This window comes from Eurosta solidaginis, chromosome 3, assembly GCF_040869045.1.
Source record: "Eurosta solidaginis isolate ZX-2024a chromosome 3, ASM4086904v1, whole genome shotgun sequence".
NCBI classification, from domain to species: Eukaryota; Metazoa; Arthropoda; class Insecta; order Diptera; family Tephritidae; genus Eurosta; species Eurosta solidaginis.
Window position 1 is genome coordinate 34677304 of NC_090321.1, and position 27891 is coordinate 34705194.

The following is a 27891-nucleotide window of genomic DNA, read 5'->3' on the forward strand; positions in this document are numbered from 1 at the left end:
AATATCGATTTTGTTCAATAAATCTGTTGTAGCTCTTTCAGCAGCTTTGATTTTTTTTAACTGGGAAAAGGATCGTTCGGCAGAACAATTTGTGATCATTAATGTTAAAAAAAATTCGAAGAGCTATTTCTGTGTTAGGAAATACATCGGCTAATTGATCTTCCATTAGAATCTTATACAAATGACTATACGTTTTATGTGCATCAGTGTATCTGGAGTTCGCGTAACTTTAGAATTGTTTCATTTCAATGAAAAATTCTTCCAATCTCTAGAATCACAAATAACTAAGTTATTTATAGCTTTGTGGAGGTCTCCATCACTTAGAGAAAAGTTGATGAGAAATGCAAATCTCTCTGAAACTTCCATATACTTTCACTGTGAACATTGTCGATAATTTCGAGGAAACAATTTGTCCTAAAATCATCGCGTGGAGAAAATTCTACTTCTGGAGCATCTCCGTCATTTGGTTGTTTTTTTCTACGACGAGTACGTTTTACGATTTCTGTATAACCTACACCAGGTAATAATTGTTTTGTTTTTTTCTCGAAATCATTGAACTTTTCACGCAATGAAACTAAACTCTCTTCTAACGATCCGTACAAAAAAGCATACGTTTGCAAATCCGCTTTTTTTCTTTGCAATAACTTACTCACTGAACGCATAGCAGTCAAAATATAGTTAAAGGCTTCTACACTCTCTGTTCCAAAAATAACCGAAATTTTTCAAAATAAAAACAACCAGTGTACATTTTGAAATAATTCTTTTTTATTATTCAAATATACTCTCCTTTTACTTCGATACGCTTCCTTGCACGCTGATACAATTTGTCAAATGAGTCTTTTTAGGAACCTTGTCTAGTTCGTCCGTCGTCGCCTTTTGTATGCGGCCAATTGAGTTTTATTTATTTGAGTAAAAATTATTTTCAGTTCTGATTATATTTTTCTTTCCCTCTCTAGAATTTTATGTTTGTAAGAAAATTTTAGAACTCGTTTTAATTTTTCAGGGGTCCCCTAAAATCGGGGGCCACCAGGAAACTACCTATTCTGCCTACTTGTTAATGCGGCCCTGGGAACTTTCGATAAATAGGTATCCTGAATTCTTTCAAATCGCTTTTTTGTAGCGGTTAAGACACTTCCCAAATGTTTTTCAAAGTGTTATCGCTGGGAATGGCTCTATTATGGATACAGAACCGCTACGTTCCGTTAACAGCACCATTAAGGTACTAAGTCGACTATCTCGGGAAGGATTTAGTATGATCATATTGAACCTTCAAAGCATCAGGCACTTGGGGTCGCCTGTTAAATGTGTGTATGATACATTCATATTTGTGAGGTAGGCGATTGGGATGGGGAAGCTGTGAAGCTCTATAGTTTTGTATTACGCTTAAAAAACCCTTAAATGTTCTACTCTCAAGAAGATGTGATTGTGGGAGGAAGACGAGTTGATTCATCATTTTTTTCCAAAGTTACTATGGTTGGTTGGCTGGTTGGTTGCTGTGCTGCCGGGCTATGGAGCCGGGCCCAATCAGCGCTCTAGGCGCCATTTTGATACACTTTCTCCTGGAACCAATTATATGTTGGCTGATGTACCCTGCGTATTGCTTTACTCAAACCACTTGGTTAAAACAATAAACCTACTGATGTCCTTGAGGCGGCAGTTTGACATCGCCCTTAAGTCGGGAAACACACAGTTGCCTTAGAGTTCGGGACCGAAAGTTCGCGAGGGCTGGGCACTCGCAGAGGAAGTGAGTAACCCATGCCTCGGCACTCTCCTGTCTGCAGCTCCTAAACCTCTCATTGTAGGGGATACGGGTACCCAGCTGAGTGTGATAGCTGCCTGGTTAGATGCTTCACGTAGCACCCTCTTACAGTTGTCGACAGCTTTTGAGGATGTGTACGGTGATTCTAGCGCTTTTAGCGCCGCTTGACTGTCGGAGTATATGACTACCTCATCGTCTATCTGGTTCTGCAGCAGGAAGATGCAGGCCCTCTCTATTCCTTGCAGCTCTGCTTGGAAGATGCTAGCTGTGTTTGGAAGGCGGATGGGGATTGCGACATTTAGTTGGTTTGAGAAGACACCTGCGCCAACGCCGCAGTCCATTTTGGATCCATCAGTGTAGAGTGAGGGACCCCCTCCCTTCCAACTTTGTCGCCCAACCAATCTGTTCTAGAGGGTATCTGCACCTTGTAATTTCTGTCGAAGATCAGCGTTTTTGAGAGATAATCTGTTGTAGAATCCACATCGGAGAGCCTTGTTAGTATGTCACTGTGGCCATATCGTTATTCTATCCAGCATCTAGACTCTCTTAGCCTGATGGCTGTGCTGATCGCTGTATATCTGATGTGGAGGGCCAGTGGCAGCAGGTTAAGTATAACATTTAGTGCGTACGTCGGGCACGATCAAGTGCACCTGTTACCCCTGCGCATGCTGCCCTTTGTATTTTGTCTAGCTTTTTAGTGTTATATTGCTTGTTCAGGGAAGGCAACCATGCTATGGCTCCGTACGCCAGGATAGGCCTTATGACCGCCGTACGACGCCTGGGTACTTAACTCTTCCGTACTGGGTACTTAAGTTCCGTACCATCTAGTGAGGGCAGTCGAAATGTTGGTATTTTCGTTCTGTTACTGAGCAGTATCAGTTCTGTTTGGCTAGGGTTGATGTTGAGGCCGGACGATGCCGCCCAGGTGTGTAGCCTGCTTAGCGCACCCGGAAGGATGTCGCTTAGAGTGGAGGGAAAAGCCCCTGAGACTGCAATGACCCCGTCGTCTGCGTATGCTACTGCCTTAACACCAATCTTGTCGAGTTCGAGTAGTATCAAGTTCAGTGCAATGACCCAGAGTAGTGGCGAAAGGACCCCGCCCTGGGGTGTACCTCTACCCGCTTTGAAGGTCATTGTCACTGAGCCCATATCCGCTTATATGGCTCTATTTTCCAGCATTCATTGAGTCCATCCACAAATATGGTTGTCAACTCCGGCCCTTTGCAGGGCTTTCAAAATTGTGCCGGTTTCGATGTTGTTGAAGGCGCCTTCTATATCTAGGAAAGCTGCTAGTGTGAATTGTTTGTAGTGTAGTGATCTTTCCAAAAAACCCGTTAGCTCATGAAGCGCTGTCTCCGTAGACCTTCCCTTCGTGTAGGCGTGCTGTGCCTTTGACTGGTTTGGTCCTGTTATTATTGATCTAATATATATATCCAGAAGCCTCTCAAAGACCTTGAGCATGAAGGATGTGAGGCTTATTGGCCTTTAGTCTTTGGCATTTTCGTGTGTGCCTCTGCCCGCTTTTGGCAGAAAGATTACTTTTGTTTTTCTCCAGCTTTGTGGGATATAGGTCAGGGCGATACTCGCTCTGTATACCACTTCCAGCCTGAGGATCATTGGATCACCTAGCTTTCGTAGCATTACCGCGATTATGCCATCCAGACCAGGCGATTTGAATGGAGAGAAGCCATTTATGGCAAACCTGATCTTTTCGCTGTCTATTATCCTGTCCAATAAGCCTTCTGAGGGCTGAGAGTCCCTGCAGATAGATTCTTTTACTGGTGCTAGATCGCATCCAGGGAAGTGAGTATTGATGAGTGTGCCCAGGGAGTCCTCTGCTGAGTTTGTCCATAGATATGCGTCACTTCTTACGAAGTGATTTTTGTGGTGTTCTTTGGACAGAATTTTACTCAGTCTGGAGGGCTCACGAGTGTTTTCTGGGACACAGCCTTCGCTACCCTTATAGCTCAACTACTTATATGGCTGCCACTCCTTAGTTATGAGGCACTCATTAAATACCTTCCGTACTGTCGTTCTAAGTTCCCCGCTCCAACAGGGTGTGGACTTCTTCTTACGAATACTAAATGGGGTGCACTTGTTGTAAGAGCTAGTTAACGCGAGCTCTACCTTGCCGACTAGCTCATCGAGCCTTTGCGGGCAGTTTATGTTAGGTTCGCTTATTTCTAAAGCTGGCGTAGATAATCTTACAAATTTATCCCACTTTGTTCTATTTGGGATTCTGTAGCGGTGAGTCTGGCCAGATCCAAATTTGATGTCGAAGAAGATCCAGCGGTGGTGCGAGAGAGAGACTTTGTTTGACACTCTCCGGTTTTACACTAGCCCCAGGTCATCGTCGGTTTTCAAAGTTTGATCTAGGACTTCCTCCGAGCCCTGAAATCTGTCTGAACTACGGTATATAAAAGTGGAGAAGTAAGTTTTTTAATATATATAAATGTGCCTCTACTCTGCAACAACTTAGGGGATTCACAATGCACAAAACTATTTACGAGAGGAGGAATGGATACCCCAAGCTTGCATTATCAATGCAATCTTATAAACATTTTTCATGGGTGGGTTAAGGCTCTCGTAAATTTTAAAAGATTTTAAAGATTTCCTTGACTTCAAACTGGGATCACTTTTAAAATGAAATTTAAAAGAATATAAGGACTTCAAAGAAATATTGGAAACATATAATTAGTACTAAAGTAACTCATAAATCCAAGATTTGATCTCATCCTTTAAAGTATATACAAACATTTCTTAATAGCTAATCTCGAAATTTGTGATTTTACGAATTTTTGTTTTCAGCGAAAGGAATTCGAAAAATCTGAAAAAAAGTAGACATTTCCACGCCCACCTTTATTCAATAGACAAAGTGTCTAAATGCTGATAAATATTGCAGTAATTTGTAATACAACTGGCAAAACCCATGCAACCAATAACGAACGAAATGAACAGGAAAAGGTAGACCCTTTAAACGCGCTTTCAAACACCAAAGCAATTTTGCCGCAGTCAAGAAATAAAAAAAAAAAATAAAAACGAAAATCACTTGAGCCAATTAATAATTACAACAGAACAAAAAAATTATAGAAATAAACTACTTTGTAGGATTTGTAAGCAGCTAAAACCTTGAAGATGCGCACGGCTTAGCGCATTCAAGATCGGGCTAGATATTTACAAAACATTCAACAAACCAGACAGAATGGCTGCTATTGTTACATAAAAAGTCGGAAAGTCGGTTAACTTTCTTGCATTGTTTTGGCGCAGATCAAAGTCAGTGCGTCTCTGATGCCGACTGTAAATGTGCGCTTTCTATTTTGATTTTTTTTTTTTTAATTTGCTAAACTCAAAATGACGCAAAAATTGTTTATTATCCTTGCGTAGAGCCGCAAATTCGGGCATGCAAACAGGTTCATGTAAACAATGCGAATTGTTTTTTTTTTAATTTATTTTCCTAGGGACAGTTACTCACATTCATTTCAAAGACCAGCTGACGCCGTACTTCTGGGTTTGCTGCTAGTTTTCTTTTTCCTTTTTCAAATTTCTTTTTTTGCTGCTTACTTTATGCCATCTCATTTACGGATTTACCGATCCTTTTGTCTGCTCGTTATGCGTGTGTAAATTATTTCACATCTCCTCCTAATGATTCACACAAACTCACAAAGTCACATTTATTAATATATATATTCTATCCTTCCTATATTTCTGTCCTTCTTTCATACATAGCAAACGCTTTAGGCCAACTACTCATATTGCTTGTTCATGCGCCGCCATTCTGTCACAAGACAAATGACCTCTGAGTGACCAACGTGATTGCGCAAATTTGCTCATTTGTACGTTTGAGTCCTCTCTGGCTACTGGAGCGTTCAATACCGAATGGTTTCGATAATTTCGGGATTTTTGTTAAAATAAAAAAAATCAAGGCGCGATAACCTCCAAAGTGCTTTTAGGCCGATATTTTCTTCCAATTTGCGTCGTGCTCCTCGTACACTCGCAGTATTTACAAAATCACTGCCGAGACCGAAACCGCTTTGAAACATTTTTTTTATACCTTTCATGAACATGAAATAGTATATTAACTTTGGTCCGATGTTTGTAACGTTGAGGTAGACTTACGATTAAGTATACCGAATTGATCAGGGCGACGAACTGAGTTGATATAGCCATGTCCTTCTGGCCGCCCGTCCGTCTGTCCGTCCGTCTGTCTGTTTGAACGCAAACTAGTCCCTTAAATTTTGAGATATCTCAATAAAATTTGGCACAAGGATGTATTTTTGTTTTATATTATACATTTGTCGGATGCGGTAGGATCGGACCACTATAACATATATCTCCCATACAACCGATCGTTCAGATAAGACGATTTTGGTCATTCCTGCCTCAATTTAGAAAGTATAAACGTGAAACTCAGTGATATATTTTCTAATATATCATAGAAGATATCTTGAAAAAATCACTTTGATCGGAGATATATATAGTTATATTCCATACAACCGATCGTTCAGATAGAAAGATTTTTGGCCATTTCTCCCATAGTTTCCGATAAAAAAACGTGAAACTTAGTGATATATATTCTAATATATCACAGAAGATTTCATGAAAAAATCATTTCGATCGGAGCTATATATAATATATATCCCATACAAAAGATCGTTCAGATAAGGGGGTGTTTTGCCATTTTTTATTTTATATTTATCTTAAAAATCGTTTAGGTATATACATCTGTTCACTATATATTTCTTATCTTATACATCCGATTATTTGTCGATTACGAACGGGATAAGTTTGTTGTTCAGCTACATTCATGAAAGGTTTGAATCCTTCGCCACAGTCCCGTCCCTACTTGTTCTAATTAGAAAAACCTTCTTCTAAGTTTTTGACGTTGTTGTTGGTTGTTTATTATTGCTTTAAAGATTCATTGTAGTTTAAAAAAAAATTGTTGGATTTAGAAAAAATATTTTTCGAAACGAAAAATCTGAAATTTCCTCCTGTCCTCACAATTCAACACCTACCGAACTGTATGCTCGATTTTGTAACCATTTCATTGGTGCATTTGGGAGAGGCACTTAGTTTTTCGTGTCTCCTAAACATGGCGATTTTTTTAGTTGATCGCTGTTTTGATCTAGGTATGCGTTAACTCAAAAAACTTCGATGGGAACTCGCTTCAAGGTTGTAGCTTCGATACAAAAGAATCAGTAACTTTGTCCAACCTTTCAGTTTTTGGTTTCAAAATAAGGGTAAGAAACCGGCTACTTCGCCAAAATAAGAGTCACACTTACACTTATTGGCGTCTTGCAATACTACTGCCGTTACATTCGCCTCTTCCAATTTTTGGCGTGACACTTTCATTTTGACTACAAACTGAAGGACCTACTTGTTTTATGTCGACTCCCAAAGACATCTGCTAAGGCGGACAATTTAAATAACTGAGACAATTTTTATCTAAGAAATACACTCGTAGGGCTTGCCGAGCGACTGCAAAGGATTTAGGTGAAATGCACTACATTTAAAGCCAGTTGGAAATGAGCGATGAAGAAAATCGAAATTTTATTGATTCAGTCCTGGAAGGTATGGGACTTCACTATGTATTTACAAAATGAGCGCAGCCACTGCAGGAAAGGAGCGACAGTGGCGTATGCAATTGCCTTTCCATTCGCTGGAGCTTCACGGATCCGGGTCCTCAAAATTTACAACTTTTCCATAAACTAATTTATTACTTCATATTTTTTTTCTCTTAATTTCACTATCCAGATAGGCGTTTTATTTGACTTCTGCCACAATTAAGAGTATTATGATGTTGTTACTGTAGTATCAAAAACTCTTGCGAAGAGTTTGGCGGAGTTATGTCAGTGTGATTCTAAAATATAGAAAAAGGTACAAATACGAGATGTTTGGTGCTAAAAGTGTCAGCTATAGCAAAGTAAAAGCTGGGGCGTACATAGTTAGATTTGAGCGGCATCATATTCCTGGCTCAGCCATCAAATTGTACGCCCTCAACTATTCTGGGACTTCTGGATAATAACATCTTTATATGAACATACTGTATTAAGCCATAAAATCATGAAGAGACGAAACTGAGTTCTAAGCGTTTCAGGGCGAAATTACCATAAAATGTTTACATGCTATAAAATAGATCCATAGAATCCCGAAATCATGTTATCTACACTGCCGCTTCCAAATTTCACATTATTACAAAGTCACTCACGCACTTGCTCGATTCAACTCAATAATTTTGTCTGTGTGCGGTCCACGCTGTAGTACAATTAGCCTTTTGTGCCTCCGTTTGCATTCTTTTCAAACATTTTTTTTTGCCCACATCACGACAGGCTCATATGTCATATGATCGTGTACATATTTCGTTGATGATGGTGGTCGTGGTTGTGCTCGACTGCCAATTCAACAACCCAAATCGAAGGTTCAACCCACAGAGGCATTCCTCTCAAGCCAACGAACAACTAACACGACACGTCCTACAATAAATGCATATATTATTGTTGTTGTTGTTGTTGTTTTACGAGCACTCTATAGAATATGCAACACGAGGTATAACCTTATGAACGGACCGAAGATTTTCTCGCATTGACAGTAAATTCGTTCATGCCCGAAAAAAGTGTCAACCAAACAAAAGCAAAGGTTCGACTTCAATCGTTCCGCGCATGTGCGGCAACTTTAATGCGCAATGGGGTGTCCTGTGCGGCGGTTTTTATCTTCTTGTTTTAATGTTTTAAATTTTTTTTTTTGGTTGATACCGCCAACTCAACTGTGGTCATTGATGAGTTACAAAATATTCTTTATTAATGTATTATCACACTTTAGTTATTTGTTGTTGTTTTTTTTTTTAGATTTTTTAAAAATATTTTTACACAGCAGCGATTTGTTGTTGTAGCTCTCATTTGGTTTGGTTTGTTTGGTCCATTGGGAAAATTAGTTTTTGTGATGTGAGTTTAATTTTGTTTGTTTTTACTTTGGCTGCGTTTTGGGGCTTTAGATGTAGGCTCTTGGGAATTTTTGTTTTTTTTGGTTAAGTATTTAGTAAATTTTGTTATTTAAATAATTTTTTGAAAATCTTGTTTAAATAATAAATTCGATAATTAATATGCTCAAGAGTTTAAATGTCGAGTAAATTGGATAATTTGTAAACGGGGGCGATTCTCATTAATGCAAGACAGATTAATATGTTAATTTAAGCTATGATGACAAAGTGCCATACAAATTATGGGAAATTCGTTATAAGTAACTCTAGAGAATAGATATATATGTAGGTATATATCTCCAAGCCTTAAAGCCTAAGGTGAAACGACAGCCTCACCAACCCTTATATTGACAGTCTGTCAACAATTAAGGCAAAAAACTCAAATAGCACATCTAAAAGTGCGTTAGATTGCAAGCAATCTGTAGAATGAATAGGGGGATAGGGAGTAGCAGACATCTATATTGGGTGCCCGGGCATATCTAAATAGATGGAAATGAAAAGGCGAATGGGGTAGCTAAGAAAGGCCCATCCACTGTAGACGTCTCAATCAGATTGGACGAGGTAAAAGAACGCACTAGTTGCACTTGATGTGCCTAGTAGGAAAAGCGTGGAGCCAAACGCGGGGATGCAAAGTGCTTCAGACCACATCACTTCAGACTAAAAAAGTTGAGTGATATAAGATAAACATAAGTGCGGGATGCTGTGGGAAATGAACGAGTACGTTCTTTGTTCGTGTCATACGCTAATCAAGCTAAGACACCAGTAATTAAGAGTGTCACAGCTATAAGATCTAGAAGCAGCAAGGTCCTTGAGGCAAAGCGATCAAAGGGCCACTGCCGGAAAACAGTGAACGATCTCTTAATTTAAATTAACTTCGAATATTCAAATGATCAACACCTACCAGGAGGGGCGGACGGGAGGGTTTGGTTTGTAAGACTTTATCCACCTGTGAGCCCCCCATTCACAGAGCCAGTATATTACACCCTCAATTTTAGCATTCACAACTCACATTGAGGTTGCTCAGAGGGAACTCCTATCTAAGATAGTAAGGCTACTATGCAGAGCGGTTTACACATCCAGGAAGGAAGAAAAAAGAAGGAGAAAACATTTAACTCTTGAAATAAATTATATTTGATTATATATTAAAGCTGAGTCCAGTTAATTCTTTACTAAAGTCTTACGATTAGGATTTGCCTTAGTACGCGTCTTGACACACAGTTAAAACGACTTTACGGCTAATGTTGCATTTGTCTTGTCCTGTTAAAATCTTGACAACCTTTGGGGTACGAACAAAGTTCCTAAACATTAAGTTGTTTAACGCTGATCTGGCTCTGAACGCAGTCTTAAGGATAGACTGCGTCAACCTTGACCTGGCCTCCCTACGTCCACATAGAAAGCCTCGGGAACAGTCAAGGCTACCGTACATTCGGACACGGGGGGTCAAGTGGCAACCCAATCACATAAATGAGTATTCAGTATATAAAAAAAAAGAAAGAAAAGGAAATGGAGTTCAATTCATTTATAGGGCGAAAGCTACCTGACTCTCCAGAAGGGCCTGGCTCATTGGCGAGGAGGGCATGGCCTAAAAGGCCCTTTGCACACTGCTGTACTGAGTAACTGCAGAGTGGGTTAGATATCGTTTCCGGAATATTTAAATGATGAGATCACGCCACGGAAGAAACCACAGAGCAATGCAGCAGCTAAATTTCTAATGACTCTATAATGCATTTTACCAATGACTGGAAACCGTTATATGGTTCTATGTAGATCAAAGATTCCTACAGAGCCTTACAGATTTTAGGATGCTACATCTATTTTCATCTGCCCACACTCCAGCGATGTGGAGAGCAATGAAACGCTAGATGTACGTATCAAATTCTGATATCGTTGTTGGTGTGAAAGAATTCCACGGGCAGATTGAAGAATCGTATTGTTTTGATGCAAAAGTCCCCTATTTTAGTTCAAGTTGCACAATAGAAGCTCATCTTTATGATATGCAGCCTTGCTAAAAGATTAATAGGGTGATATTGGTGATATCACGTTCTTCAGCTTCTGCGATTTGTATTGTAATATCATTCGATTCGTTGTGAGGTCTTCGTTATCCAACAAGCTCGACCTAACACAATATGATTGTTCCTTTTTCTACTCCAGCATGTTCCCATGAAGTCAACTAGTCACTTTCAATGGCAACCAGTTCGATGCATTGTAGTATTTATCGGACCAGGTGCTGTCCTTGCAGTATAACTCATCATAGGCCACGGGCTTCTCCTTACTCTCCTGCACTATTTATGACGTGAAAGGAATGCTACGCCATCACCACCCTCAACATCTTTGTAACATAGCCAGCGACTAGCAGCAGTGTTTCTCAAACAAAAGTTCCTCGCAGCCACTTGCATCAGCAGCCTATACGGCAGAATAAAATCATAGCAGCAGCCCATGCCTTCACTTGTGCGCCAGCTGCCCTTCCCCGGTCGAAAACCTGCATGCCGAGATCTTCACTAATACCATTTTAATAAATATTCTGCACTCCGCACTACAAACCCTCTGATGGACGAATTCTTTGCATTATGGGAGAAAAGTCAGCCTGAGATAGGAGTCACCCATGAGTAAAATGTCTTTGAGAGACAAAACGAAGATTTCCTTACATACCATCAATTTGATGACCTCTAAATAAACATGTGTTATCGATTTTATTGGAAGTGTTATCGATATCATTTTGCTAACAAACAGATAACTAATCAAAAAATCGTAGAAAAAATGGGTAACATGCCGTTTACAAACCGATAATTCGTCGACAACAAATCGATAACCCTCGGAAAATTTGTCGATAACACTCCAATAACAAATCGATAGCTGATAGATCGCAAATGGGTTACTTTTGGACAACTAAACGACATCTCCGCTATACTTCATCGATAATACGCCAGTAACAAATGGATAACAATCCGATAACACGTCGATAACAAAATATGGCTCGGCGATAACAATTCAATAACACGCCAATCACGCGTGCAGTATTTCTAAGGCGTTTTCAAAAGACATACTTTTTTCACCGCACGCAGGACTGCCCTTTGTAAAGGGGCCATGATCATTTTATCAAGTATAATACCAAATAATTAAATTCCGGAAGCTATAACACATTCTTAATCCAAATGGCACAGAACGTAAAATACAATAGCGGCAAGTGTTTCATTTCGGCAGCAGCTTCCGGCTTAATCAAAGCAATCGAGAAGTGAACCTCAAACGAGGATATTTCATAGTATAATAGAAGGATTACGCAAGTTCAACAATTGAAAAAATGTCTCGTCGATATGTGATTTTAAATCTCAAATACCGCAACGACCACACATTATGCAACGAGCCAAAGGTTAAAGATATTTGTATGTATTTAGTGTGATCGTATGGACATCTGTCTGTCCGTTGGCAAAGGATGAGTTCTTACACAGCACACAAGAGCGTGGGTTTTAGTGATATAAACCATCGATGCGTCCGTGTCGAACTGCACAAATGGCAAAACCACGAAAATTCACGCCATTTAACTATATTTACGAGATATACGATAACAATTCGTTACCCTTCTCCACCCCCAATGCCTGCTATGCGTACACCGTCTGTTTAGTTCATTGGCTAAAACTAAGTTTGTTCTTGAAAAATGAGCTTGTGATCTTGTTGAATAATTTCTCTCTCAAAAATATCTAACTATGCATAATTTTGCCGTCGGCCTTTTCACTTTTATCTTACGCTTAATGTGAAGGAGTTGCTCACACCACTAACTAATCTCCCATAAGCAAGCGCGCATGCGCAAGTGTAGACAACAATTGTATGATTGTGTGTGGGATTTTATGACACTATTTTGTAATGAGCTCTCTAAATAATTTGCCATGATCTTCGGCGCATAAACCGAATTGACAACCACGCCCACAAATCACAGTCAGAGCACACGAATGATGTGATGTGCAGAGATATGTGGAAGTGAAGTGTGGAAGAACAAAAAAAAAAAAAAAGCGAGACTAAACACTTGGGAACACCCGCACGCTTCATGGGCGATTTGAGCGCGGCACTTTTGAGAGTCAACCAACCAGTTCGCTTGACGTTGAGCTTGCTATCTATGTTAACTGCCACACATTGTTAGATAAAGACAGACAAAACAAAAACTCAAAAAAGTGTTTGGAAAAAAGTTTGTGGGAAATGCTGGTTTTAGTTCTTACAACTGCAAAATACTTATTCATACTTTTTTGTTTTTATTATACTCAGCTGAGCAGAGCTCACAGAGTATATTAACTTTGTTCTCATAACGGTAATCCGTAACGGCATAAACTAATCGAAATAGATACATATAGACTTCTATGTATCAAAATGATCTTGATCCGTCCGTCCGTCCGCCCGTAAACACGATAACTTGAGTAAATTTTGAGATATCTTGATGAAATTTGGTATGTAGGTTCCTGGGCACTCATCTCAGATCGCTTTTTAAAATGAACGATATCGGACAATAACCACGCCCACTTTTTCGATATCGAAAATTTCGAAAAATTGAAAAAGTGCGATAATTCATTACCAGATACGGATTAAGCGATGAAACTTGGTATGTTAGTTGAAATTATGACGCAGAATAGAAAAATAGTAAAATTTTGGACAATGGGCGTGGCACCGCCCACTTTTAAAATAATGTAATTTAGAAGTTTTGCAAGCTGTTATGTGGCAGTCGTTAAAGATATCATGATGAAATTTGGCAGGAACGTTACTCTTACAACTGTATGTCTGCTTACTAAAAATTAGCAAAATCGGAAAACGACCACGTCCACTTTTTAAAAAAATTTTTTTTTAATTAAAATTTTAAAAGAAAAGTTAATATCTTTACAGTATATAAGTAAATTATACCAACATTCAACTCCAGTAGTGATATGGTGCAACAAAATACAAAAATAAAAGAAAATTTCAAAATGGGCGTGACTCCGCCCTTTTTCATTTAATTAGTCTAGGATACTTTTAACGCCATAAGTCGAACAAAAATTTACCAATCCTTGTGAAATTTTGTACGGGCTTTGATTTTAGGACGATAACTTGTTTCTGTGAAAAAGGGCGAACTCGGTTGAAGCCGCGCCCAGTTTTTATACACAGTCGAACGTCTGTCCTTCCGCTCGGCCTTTAACACGATAACTTGAGCAAAAATCGACATATCTTTACTAAACTCAGTTCACGTACTTATCTGAACTCACTTTGTATTGGTGTAAAAAATGACCGAAATCCGACTATGACCACGCCCACTTTTTATACTCAGTTGAGCAGAGCTGACAGAGTATATTAAGTTTGATTGGATAACGGTTGGTTTTACATATATAAAGGAATCGAGATAGATATAGACTTCCATATATCAAAATAATCAGGATCGAAAAAAAATTTGATTGAGCCATGTCCGTCCGTCCGCCCGTTAACACGATAACTTGAGTAAATTTTGAGGTATCTTGATGAGCATTCATCTCAGATCGCTATTTAAAATGAACGATATCGGACTATAACCACGCCAACTTTTTCGATATCGAAAATTCCGAAAAACCGAAAAAGTGCGATAATTCATTGAAAAAGACAGATAAAGCGACGAAACTTGGTAGATGGGTTGAACTTATGACGCAGAATAGAAAATTAGTAAAATTTTGGACAATGGGCGTGGCACCGCCCACTTTTAAAAGAAGGTAATTTAAAATTTTTGCAAGCTGTAATTTGGCAGTCGTTGAAGATATCATGATGAAATTTGACAGGAACGTTACTCCTATTACTATCTGTACGCTTAATAAAAACTAGCAAAACCGGAGAAGGACCACGCCCACTTTTAAAAAAAATTTTTTTTTTGAAGTAAAATTTTAACAAAAAATTTCATATCTTTACGATATAGTAGTAAATTATGTCAACATTCAAGTCCAGTAATGATATGGTGCAACAAAGTACAAAAATAAAAGAAAATTTCAAAATGGGCGTGGCTCCGCCCTTTTTCATTTAATTTGTCTAGGATACTTTTAACGCCATAAGTCGAACAAAAATTTACCAATCCTTGTGAGCAAAAATCGATATATCTTTACTAAACTTAGTTCACGTACTTATCTGAACTCGCTTTATATTGGTATAAAATATGGCCGAAATCCGACTATGACCACGCCCACTTTTCCGATATCGAAAATTACGAAAAATGAAAAAAATGAAATAAATCTGTACCAAATATGAAAAAAGGGATGAAACATGGTAATTGGATTGGTTTATTGACGCAAAATATAACTTTAGAAAAAATTTTATAAAATGGGTGTAACACCTACCATATTAAGTAGAATAAAATGAAAAAGTTCTGCAGGGCGAAATCAAAAGCCCTTGGAATCATGGCAGGATACTCTTCATGGTATTACATAGATTATGTTCTCCGTCACCCTGGTCCACATTTTGGTCGATATCTCAAAACTAATGGCCACTCCTTTTTAGAATACTCATTAACACCTTTCATTTGATACCCATGTCATACAAACACATTCCAGGGTTACCCTAGGTTCATTTTCCTACATGGTGATTTTCCCGTCTTTTGTTTCCAAAGCTCTCAGCTGAGTATGTAGTGTTCGGTTACACCCGAACTTAGCCTTCCTTACTTGTTTTTATTTACGACCGTCAATTTAGCTATGTTACTGGCTCGGCTGTGGGTTTTTTTTTGTTATTGATCTCTTTATAGAAACTCTTCTTGTAGCACAATGTTGGTAAGTGGATACTCAATTAAAACTTTAGTTGACATATTTTCTTGCCTTCCTTATTTTGCATATGACATGTGACGGCTCTGTGACATTTGTCGTTATTGTGTAATGAAATCCGTTGTAACAGCTGTCAACTACTGTGCGCAGATTGGTTTTTATGTTATGCTGATTTGAAAGTGTAATGCAACTGTCATAATGAATGGAAATGATAAAATGGAGTTTGCTCTGCGTTGGCGGCTTAGGAGTAGATACACGTGAAAAATTTTAAACCAGATACATAGAGATCTAGTGGCAATGAAGTATTTGCTGTGAACTAAGAAAGAATCGGCGCATACGCGACTTGGCAGCCACTTCAATGTTGACGTACTATGTATATACGAAAGCTCGATACAGATAAAGTCTTCATCTATCTGGAAGACAACATTAACAGCCAAAACAATGTCTTGCTTAAAAATGAAACGGAGAATATCAATTGTCAACAAATACAGATGACTCTGGACTGAGAAAGTAATTGACAAGGAAATACGCTTTATAAGTTCCTCCAGCGGGTTAGGGGGCTTAGAATATATCCGCGGTAGGTATGTCTGTCGTAAGAGGTGACTAAAATACCAAATTCAAATTCAGGTGGTTGTCTAGGGCAACTCTCTCAAGGGGTTTCCAGCGCAATATATAGCTTATGCAACCCAATTGTTAACCTCACATACCCGTGGTGAATCCTGTCTCTTTAACAGCCAAGGCTCTGGCAACCCCGAACTCCTGATAGATATATGGTGTAGGAGGGCTGTATGGCCTAGAAGGTTTCATGTGGTCATACCAAATCGTTCCCGAGATGGCCGAGCTAGTACCTTTATGGTGCTTGTTACCGGAACGTACCGACTCTGCATCCGGCAAAGGACCAACAACATCGATAACACTCCCCAAGCCCTTCGGCCTTGATATGATATTTATACTTGAGTCATGGAGGGTGCCTAGATAAGAGGCAAATAAAGAAGAGAAGAGTTCTTCGTAAACCGTTGACCTTTCTAGTAATTACAATAGCGATGATCAGTTTTTAGCAGACTTGAACATTATTCAACGACAAAAATTCCACAGAACTCGTCATGTTATGCTAATGAATGAAGAGGGTTTGGCTTCTAAAGACGGAGCTGCAGAAGAAGAGCAATACGTTCACTGGGTTCGGAGAAGTCTTGCTTTCTTAACACGGAACCTCAATGACTGGCGTCACTTGCAATGCAGCGGCCAATGATGTGTACCAGATTTCAGTACAAAAATATTCACCTTACCATCTAGCACACCTCGGACACCTGCAGGATAACCAAGTACGCCTTGTCGAATTACGATAGTAACAGAAGATAGGACCTGCTAAAGAGGTCAAGGATGGAAATATTTATGAGCACTGCCGCAATTACGGGTCACTGGCAGCTTGGCCTGCGCGATAAGAGAATAGAGATTCCTTTTAAAAGCATTTGCAGGAGTTGCGACAAGGAGGGCAGCAAAGAAGCAGTCGGGCACTACTTGTGTGAATGCATTGCTCTAGCACATACTAGATTTCTAACTGTGGGCAATTATATACGGCCGGAACTTAAGAAAGCAGCTAAATGCTCTGTTACGGATATCAGAAAATTCATTGTCCGCACCAAATGGTTCGAACGGAGTATCGGCTAGCCATATTAAATCAGCAGCAATTAGTTACAGGGTAAATGTGCGTCGCCATGGTGCTCCATGTGCTACTTGGGCGTATCCGGACGGCACAGCAACCAACCAACCAACCTGGTTATGAATTGATAAAGGGGTCTGGAGGTGCTCTCCCTACCAGGTCTATTTATTGTTATGACCTTTACCAGGTGACAGCCAAGATACCAACACATATTTGAACACCGAAGAAAGTGTGCCTAGTAACACATGAATTATTGACGTTGAGGATATGCTCACGAAATTTATCCCAGTGGTTTTCACACCTGTTGTCTAAAACCCATTGTCCGCTTAAAACTGTAAACGAGCGTTGGCTCCATATTTATTGTTCACAACGTACCGTCACTCTGTGAGACACTGAATTCGCGAACGGGCTCGTTAGAATAACTGGCACGATGCAGAATGTTGCGCCGTACCAAATCGATGGCCGTCTAGGCAAGACAAGAGACCGCATATAAAGCCAAGCTGCTAACGGGTGCAGCAATGCCTAGTTAGAAGAGAGAAACTTAAGAGCAAATGTGAAGAGCTTGAGATGCTGGCTGAAAGAGGAAAAAGTCCAAAGGCTTTACCAAAAATCTGGCGTATGACACAAAGTTTCAAAATCGACGTAAGTTTCTAGAAGAATAATAATGTCGATGACTGCAAACGGCGTCTCCAAAGCAGATTAGTTTTCATTCACAAGCTTTTCTATTTGAAAACATTTTTTCAAAATATTTGGATGTTGTTTGCCTGCGACTTGAACCGAGGACCTGATTGTTGTTATTGTAGCAGTGCTTCGCCCCATCCAATAGGTGCAACCAATTACAAATTGCCATCAATATCCTCTAACGGATGTCTAAGGAAACTTGCAGCAGGAGTGGACCATAGTGAGAGTGGTGTTAGGGGCGTAGACAAGTGGAGATACATTTTGTATGTCGGGGTTGATTCTGGATAAGAGTTTAGCAGTATCCAGATTGAAGTTGAGCTAGAGTGACGCGCGTTTCCGTAGGGAGAATGCGTTCTTCTTCTGCGAGTTCTGGGTATTTTTCTCTAAGAACTGGATTCGCCGGGCAATTCCTTGCAGAGTAGTTTGACGCCTGTTTGTGGATATCACTGAGGATCTGCTTGTGCTTTTTTACTTCATAAGGCTGGGCTATCAGGTGCCGTATTTCCTCATAATGCTTACGGAGATGACGACTTAAGCCGCTGAGAGGTGTGGCCTCATCAATCAGATGTCTGTTGTGATGCCCAGGTTTTCTTGGTATTCAACAGAATCTGTTTGTTCAGCATCTAATTTCTCTCTCCAATGGGGAGTACTCTCGCCTCATAATGCAAACCGAGGACCTTCGGTGTGGTAGACGAAGCATGTTACCGATTTGCTCAAAAAATGTCTTCCTGGATGGCGACTCTGCTTGAAGCAGACTTCTGTCAAGGCTCCGCTGACACAGATTTTCTAACAGAAGCCGTTAGTACTGCTGTTAAGCATTTCAATCTCGAGCATCTGATATAAGCTATGGCGATAATAACCGAGCGTCATGAGAAGATATCTTTTAGTCTATACTTTAGCAATTCGAAAATCAAAACCCCGATAAATTATTCTTTGTATATGGCAAATGCAGTTGTTGGATGGGAAGAAGGATGTTGAATTTGGAACTTTTGATCATTTGGTTGCTGATATTTGACAGTGCTAACGATTTGGTATATTACCACGTCCGTTGATTTTGAATTTTTAACCATCGCTGAAAGAAATATATGGCAAGGGAAGGAAATGGATGAGATGTATGGAAATGTATAAGGATTGAGTATAATAAAGCTCTGCGGAGTTATCTGCGAAAAATAGAAATCTTTTCGGACTCCATATTAACGGGATCAAGTTGCCTTTTTGTTTGGTCTACCCAAGTCTACCATTTTGTTCCTCGAAGTTCTGTCCTAATGACTTCGATGCTAAACTAACCGCTAAGCGGAATATCTCGCTTATTCATCACAAATTCCAGATCTAATTTATGCAAGAAAATTTCTCATTGATACGCTTGTTACCAAATTTTAAACTGCGCCAGTACCTACCCTACATACAGTGGCTGATAAACATCTACACACCAGACTTTTCTTGGTTCTTTTCTTTTGTTCATGAACGCCATGTTAACAAGCACTAATTAGTTAAACGATATGGCTCACAAAACTGTTAAGGGTTAAGCATTGGTAAATTGTCGGCAAAGTTCTTTTGACAGATTTGCGATGCTTTTTGACGTTCGAATTAAAATGCAATGAAGCATCAACTTTCTGCACTCCCAGTTTATGTAGCAGTGAGTGAAACTGCGGCAAGTTGAGCAGCAATTGTTTTTATTTTTTATTTATTTTTATTTTTTTTCCTAATTTGCTTGTGGAGCCATCAGCGCCAACCAACTACCGCGTAAGCTGACACAAATTAGGAATGCTGGGAAGTATTTCGTTCTAGGTTGGTAGCAGCGCTACGAAGGTAATCGAACATTACTTTAATATGTCGAGAGAACGAGTAAGCATGTAAATGTGAGTACAGAGATGAGAAGGTGCTTCTACAAGGTATAGGGTGGTTTATAAAGTGTTTTTTCATTCTTTTATTATATATTCGATCGGCAGTTACATGTCATAACTACGAGTGACATAGACTGTATGTGAACCAAATTTGTGTCCGTTTATACCAAAATTATGGGCTATACAACCGCATACTAGCGTTGCCAGATTTATCTTTCAGAAATGCGGAATAATGAAAATTGAAATTGAAATGAGGCATCATGCAGAGAATCGAAAATTTAAGTGATTGAAGCAAAATTTCAAACAAATACAGTGCATTCAACAACCGGACTGCACACTGCAAAAACTATCCAAAAACTTTTAAGAAAAACATTAGAAGTTTAAATAACTCATGCACCTTACTGTTCTGCACCGAAAGGAATGAGAAAATGTTTTGTTAAAAATTAACTCGCGATTCTGTTTTCACAAGGAATATAAACCATTACATTATTGCAAAATAGCTTAAAAAAAAGTAAATAAAAACTTGACGCGTTTAATTTTAAAGGAGATTTAGGCCGTGTTTTTTTTCTAAGTTTGTTCATGTTCCTATTTTATTTTTCTTATAAATAGGCAGGGCGGGACTAACAGATAAATTTTCACTGAGAAGCTTTTCGTGGCAGAAATATACTCGGAGTGTTTGCCAAACTACTGCGGAAGGGCGACCCCGCTGAGAAAAACTTTTTCTAACTCACCAAAATTTGTTTCCAAATTTTTGATAATGTTTGCCAAGCACTTGAATTCAGGTGGAAGGTAGAGCACGCTACTACCACACCACGGCGGAAGTCAAGATACGATACTGGAAACAGTTCCGAAAAAGTCCCAAAAAATAATATTGACAAAGTTCTGAAACGATCCCAAATTAAAGAAGCAAAGAATGGCAAAATAAACCCGATATGTTTTCCTTGATTGTTTCGAAACGATGTCAAAATTCTCCGAAATCCGAAAAAAATTCCGAAATGGGCTAGGATATCGGGATGTCGATATATATATGTGGGTAATGTTGAAGGCTTCTTTGGCTATATATTTTTTCAAAGGTGGGTGTGAGTCACCTCCTGGGAACACTTATTTACGAAATTATCAATAAATATTTCCGAAAACAATCCCAAAAGATTGTGATATGACTCTTAAAGAGCCTTAAAAAATTCCCAAATTAATTTCGAAAATAATCCCTATGCAGATCGGAGATATCCTAGAAATTGTGACAAATAAGTCTCAAAACGAAAGATGACAAGATCTCGAACGCAATGTCAAAAAGAGCACTGGAATTGTCCCTGAATAATATTAAAATAGCCCCGAAAGGATTCCTAAACCAATCCCGAAACAGCCCAAAATAGTTCTAAAAAATATTGAAATAGCCACGAAAAGTTCCCAGCACAAACCCTAAATGGTTTCGAAATAGCCTTGAAATTTTATAGAAATAACCCCAAAATGATTCAAAGCACGTCATCCAAACTCCTCCAACTGATTCAAAGTTGTAATCTAAGCCATACCGAAATAGTTCCAAAATTATCCTGTAAAAAAAATCCACATAATTTCAAAACTAATCCAAATATGTTCTCCGAATGATCCAAAAATGGTCGCAAAGTACTCCCATAGTGGTTCATAAATGGCTCCAAAATGAACTCAAAACAACCTATAAAAAGCCACCAATTATTCGCAGATAATCACGAAATGATGGCGGAACGAGTTTGAAATCGTCCTGAAAAGCTCTCTATTAAGAAAAATTTTAATTTCCTATATATCCGCAATTATTTGAAGCAGGGATCCAATACTTAGTATAGAGATTTCACATATTGAGAGTTTGAGGTAGAAATAGTAGTCGTAGTAGGAATGGGAATCGATGTGAGAATGTAGATAAATGAAACAACACACAGATATAAGAAGGAACATTAAAATAAATAGTAGAGGATGGGTTATAGAGTGATAAAGTAGGGAAGAACCATTTTTTAAAGAAAAGGGAAACCGGGAGCAGGACGACCTCTGATAGGTCTACTAGTATTTATATCATAAATGTGAAATTTGGGATATTTGGATTTTTCAATGCCAGTTGATCCAGCTATTGCCTTTATGGCAGAACTAAATTGTATTAAATTTAGCGCGCACATAGCTCATTATCCATTGGGCTTATATATTTATGTGACTTCAAAATACCACTGACCTAATACAAATAAGCCCAAAGTAAATTTTAGAATAAAAAAAAGCTCTAAACTAGCCACCCTTTATATGCGCGCATGTACATACATATTATAATACTTGTCACAAGATCATTGCCTTCATTATATATTTTATTGTAATCGAATAGAGTCATGAGCTGACTTAATATTTTTTCATTAACTTTAATTATGTTTCCTGCTATCATGCTCCTTATGTACATGCATACATATGAATGTATCTCACATATGTCCATTAGACTGAGCCGAAAAAATATTTAAAAAATACCGCCCTCAAATTTTGAAGTCGTTTCATATTGTTTTATCCTTAATCAAGTTTTATTCCCTTAAAGTGTGCCACCCGTTTCACTAATTTTTTAAAAACTACTGTGCTAACGAATGTTTTGTAATCGTTTTATTTTAGAGAGCGAAACTTTAGTCGAATTATCGGTTTGTCATCTCGCAGTCAGCGGCTTCTTATTGGATGTGTCATCGATTGTATATTGAAGGTTTATAGGTATTAATGACATAACAAACCGATGAGTCGTCGATAACGGATCTTCAAATCGTCTGTAATAAACTGGTAATATTCCGATAACAAATCGAAATTTTTTGGATCACAAATCAATAATTTGTGGATAATAAATCGAAAACTTTTCCATAACAAATCGACATATTTTTGATAATATATCAATAAAATTTTGATAGCTTCGTATATCGATAACTTTTCATTACATAATCGATGACTTTTCTATAATAAATTGATACATTTTGATCGATGTTCTCTATATGTCATCGATTTTTTCCGTCTTCATTAATTTCCATTACCTGATTTGCTATATTCCCTCATTCTGCATACCAATCCCGCACACCAAGCCTACTTACTACTTACTACTTACCCTTCACTTATATTTCATTTTCCCCCCCATATAGCACACCACTTCTATGCGCGTACATTTACCTTACGCTTAAATTTTGTATTCCCCTACACCGTGAGTAAAGATGTTTATACATCAAAAGAAATTTCGTTTGCTTTCAGGACTCAAAAAAAGGCATGAGTAACAAGTCCTCGTGATGTTCGGTGTGTAAACATACATTATTCGTCGCAGTATTGGTTAGTTATCGGCAGGGCCGTAGCGGAGGTCGTGGGGGCCTTTGTGCAAAATTCACAGGAAGCCTTTCTAGTTTCTTTACATACTTTTTTACAGCCAATTTGTCGTATTATGTGTTACGAGTTTTGGGTCCCTCTACTTCCTACTAGGTTTTAATTTAATCTGCGCGCACGATTGCCGAGTCTTGTGTCGTTCGTATATAAGTGGAATTTCACTGTGTCCATTTACACGAATATATATTAAAGGGCTTAAAATGTTTAAATAATTAGATAATTTTCAGACACTAATAGTTGCTCATTCGGCACATTCGAAACGTCGATTATCGCTCATCCACAGTTCAAAATGCAAGGCGAAGCCGAGAATTTTTAGTGGATGGTCTACATCGACGTTTAGTATGTTTAGAATACGGCTGTTTACTCAATTTCTATCCTAGACGTCCATCCCGATATCTGCTTTTGGATTAGAATTTGAATAAAATAAATAAAAAATACAATTTTTCCCATAATTTAGTGTATACATTTTTCGGTGAAACTTTTGCGACTCGTGGGTTTGGGGGCCCCTCGGAGCTGGTAGCCCTGGTGCACCGCACCGCTTGTATCAGTCTCGGTACGGCTCGAAGCTTTATCGGTATGTGTATCAAAACAAACCGTCGAGTCGTCGTTAATAAATCGATAGCCATCCGATAACAAATTGATTAACTCACATAACAAATCTGTAAACTTTTGATTGCAAATCGACAACTTTTTGACGGCAAATCGATAACTTTCCGATCAATTAGCGATGGCGTTCAGATAATACATCGATATCCTTTTTATAAAACCTCAATAAATTTTCGGTGACAAATCAATATTGTTGGGATACCTTTTTTACATATTGGGTTCGTACCCGGTCTAATGTCTAATGTACCCCAAATAAGTCCATGTTGTTGAGTTATGATAAGAACCCTCTCTGCTCTACGTTACAGTGAAACCAAATTCCTTGGTGGTCAAATTAGTTTTACTTGATTTGTCGCAATTTGATTAAACCAAATGAAATAATTTTCTCATGTCTTTATAAATATGTTTGTATGGATGGAAGTATGAACTAGTACATATGTGTGTGTTTGTTAAGGGAAAAAAGTTTGATAATTTTGTATGCTACATATGCTCTTGTTCTTCTTGGGGTGTGAAAGTCTATTAATTTTTACGAGGTGTAAATAATTTCGTGTTACATTTCAATAATTCCGCTTTTTGAGCGGCGCGATTGGTTGCGGGAGCATTGAACAACAGAAATTCTCAAGACGACAAGGGGGAATGTAAGCATATGGTTGAAGGAGCGAATGGCATGCACCTGTTTGATAAAAAAAAAAAATGGAATAAGAAATTAAAAATTTCTATAGATCCGTTGGTGGAGACCGTTGCAGTTCTTCCTTCCGTTCAAATTAAGTTTGTCCTCTGCTATACTTAACAGTCAGTTGTGAGTGAAATAATACCGATTTTGAGAATAAAGAATCCGTCTATATTTTTGGTCAAAAGTGGTGAGTGCAGATTTTGAACCTGGTTGTTGCCAGGAGGCTCCCTGGTATATACTTTAGGCTTTTTGTGAAGAGGCTCTATACGTTCTGATTTTGGAATTTTTTGACTGAGCCTAGCTCTCTCACAATCCGAACTTACAGGTACCTAGATATTATTCTCAGGCGTAAGAACGTTAGAGGAAGCCTCCCGATAATATTCGTTGACACTTTTCTGTGTTGAAAGCTTTTGCACAGTTAAGAGTTTGTAACCTAGGTTTTATTTGCCAGTCAGTAAAGACTTTACATAGACTGCATGTGTTCATAGTGTTACAAGAATTTAATTGACGACCAAGCGAGAAAACCTCCAATTAGCTTCCGGGACTTATAACTCCGTCCTCGTGGCAAATACTAAAAGTTTTATAGGATCTAGCTTAATTGCTGCCTCGATTTCTGGCTGCTCTGTCGCCTCTAGTAACAGGAGCCTTGACCTAGTGAGGCTATGGTGACCTCAGGTTCCGCATAAAACTAGGGGTGGGCTGGGGCGTCAAGGTCATATAAATCGTCCCTAAGATGGTTGGCCTAGTACCTTAATGTTTATTGATACCGCAACGTACACATAGATCCGGTATATCCGGCAAAAGACCACCAATATCTACAACACTCTCCAAAACCTTCGCGGAGTGGGTTAGTCGTTACTACAACAACAACAGGCCAAAATTATAAGCATGTGACGTCAGAGGGCAGGATCCAGTTAATGAGCCCATAGTGAGTCTTAAGTCTTCTTTTTTAGAGACATAACCTATTTTGCCAGCTTAAAGTCGGAGAATTTGTACATGATCTTAGAAATTTTGCCGCCCGCGCCTCTGACCACATCTTTGATGCTTGATAGATCATATGCAACTCCTGCCTATATTTAATTTCTCCCAAATGGACTGGGACGTATACCGTCGATTCAGCGAATGGTGCTCCTTCCTTTATCAACTCATCGGTCTTTTCTTTACCTTCTATCCCTTTATGACCGGCAACCCAGTAAAGATATATGGTTCGGCCTGAGTATAGTCTCTTCAATGCTACTTTTCATTCCAGGACACTTCTTTAGAAAATATTGTGTTAGATTATTGCCTTAATTGCCACCTGACTATTAGTATATATATTGACGCGACTGCAGCTGAAGCACGCTTTATCCAAAATTTCTGCGGCTTTCTTCACGGCTACAATTTTCACCTGACTGACACTGCAGTGAACTGGCAGCCTGTAGGATCTAGTTTATTCTCGATCGACACAGTAAACAGCAGACCCGACCGCTTCCGTTAATTTAGAACCATCGGAATGCACGTGTTAAGTATGTTCTGACATTTTTAGAGCCATGCGCTCAATCTGCGACTGCATTGTGGCCCCAAGGTATCTTTGGAGACCAGGCAGGGGACCACGTGATCCGGTTGCCCTATATTTAATAGTGCTGTACTGCTATGGCCGCATGATCTGCGCTCAATCTGAGCTTAAGCCTCGTCGCAGTTTTTAACGCTATGTTCTCCGCCATCAGGACTGCAGATGGAATATGCAGCCGTCAGCCTTATTTTCCGGGCTAGCGTAATGCTAAACATTGATAGCCTGCATACTTTCTCTAGTTTTTTAGGTAAGTTCTTTTTTGTGTGGCGTAAGGTGCCATGGAGGCCTTCTTCCCTCTCTCCAATTTGAGATTCCACGACAACTCACAATATTTCTCCTACATGGTCACCCTTCCAAGCTGACGCCTAGTCGCATTTTGGACCTTATATCTCTTAGTAAAAAAGACCATATCCGTCTTCTCCGTTGTTGAAAGTCCTAGCAATGCCTTTTTATACAATGTTGCCTTCTAAGCAACTTTTAGCCGAATTCCAAATTGAATATCTACTAAATTTTCTAGTAAACGAAATAATTGATATAATCCTTTTCCTTCCTTCCAGGTCGTGACTCAGACGTCAGCGACACCGAATCCGAACCAGGCATACCGCTTAAGCGCAAACAACGCCGATCACGCACCACTTTCACAGCCGAACAATTGGAAGCGCTTGAACGTGCCTTCACACGCACACAATATCCCGATGTGTATACACGCGAAGAGCTCGCTCAAACGACAGGTCTTACAGAGGCACGCATTCAAGTGTGGTTTAGCAATCGACGAGCGCGCTTACGTAAACACTCTGGCGGTTCCAGTACTGGTCTATCGCCGATGAACGGTAGCGGCGGCGGAGTGCCAGGAATACCTGTTAGTGCTGTAGGAGCTGGTGGTACTGCAACAGCTCCTCTTGGTTTTGGCTCACTAGCCGCTGTCGGCTCAATGGCTGGCTATAGTCCGGCTGCTGGCAGTACAGCTAGCGGTGGTATGAATGACAATCATGCAGCACATGCGGCGGCCGCCGCTGCAGCAGCAGCAGCGCATCATCCACATCATCACGCGCAAATGGGTGGCTACGATTTGGTGGCACAATCGGCGCAACATGGATTCGCGAGCAGTTTTCAACATGGACATTTTGGCGGACAAAACTACTATCATCAGGGTGAGTAATGTGATTCAATTTTTTCTTATTTTTTTCTGTGTATTTATGATTTCTGTTGTTTATATTTTCACAGACTATTCCAAGCTTTCTATAGATGACTTCTCCAAACTTACCGTCGACGTAGCAAAAATTTCGCCTTCTCTCTCACATCTCACCACTGAAAACTATTCAAAATTAGAGTCTTCTGCGAATTGGTCACAGGCCGCTTATCACCTAAATCAATCGGCAGCAGTGGCGGCAAATTATAATGCTGCTGCTGCGCATCATGCTCATGCAGCTGCAGCACAACATTCGCTCTCTGATTATGCAGCGGCAGGTGCAGCTGCGGCGGCGCATAACAATCAATTGAATAGCGCAGCTGCAGTGGCGGCGGCAGCTTATAATCATCCATTGCCCGCACAGGGACAGGCGAAGTATTGGCAATGAATTTAAATCCTAAGTTTCAGTTCATTCATAAGCCGAGTTTTTTTACATGTGTATACATCTACATATGCGGTTAAAAAAATACGCTTATCATCACTTCGATAATGTTTAGGAGACCCCCTTTTAGGGGCAAGTATTGAAGACTTGCGGCAGTAGTAAAATAACTCGGGATGTGTTAACAGCGGAGACACGCAACTATGTTGGTCATATTGTATAACCTATAGCTGAATCGGACGCGATGAATCGTGGACACACATACTTTTCGGTCATAGAATTGAAGCATAGTTTAGAGATAAAATGGTAAGACACATTTCAGTTGCAACTGAGTGTAATGCATACTGAAATTTAGCATTACCAATTTTCTGTAGATAAAGTTTTACACTTAGCAGTCCATATTAAGTTTAAGTGAATATGTATATACATGTAGAAAACAGCTATTATTTCTTAAAAATTTTTAACTAAGAGCTTAACTCGATTACGACTTTTGGAGAAG

General features: G+C 39.3%; 1 protein-coding gene across 1 annotated transcript in view; it reads left to right on the forward strand.

Moving 5' to 3' along the window:
• The window catches only part of gsb-n (gooseberry-neuro), a 122380-nt gene extending 94979 nt beyond the window's left edge, over nt 1–27401 (forward strand). Inside the window, exons 4-5 of the mRNA XM_067777079.1 lie at nt 26382–26975; nt 27049–27401. Of these exons, the coding sequence (XP_067633180.1) occupies nt 26382–26975; nt 27049–27401 (947 nt within the window). The remainder of the gene's footprint in view (nt 1–26381; nt 26976–27048) is intronic.
• The last annotated feature ends 490 nt before the right edge of the window (nt 27402–27891 follow it).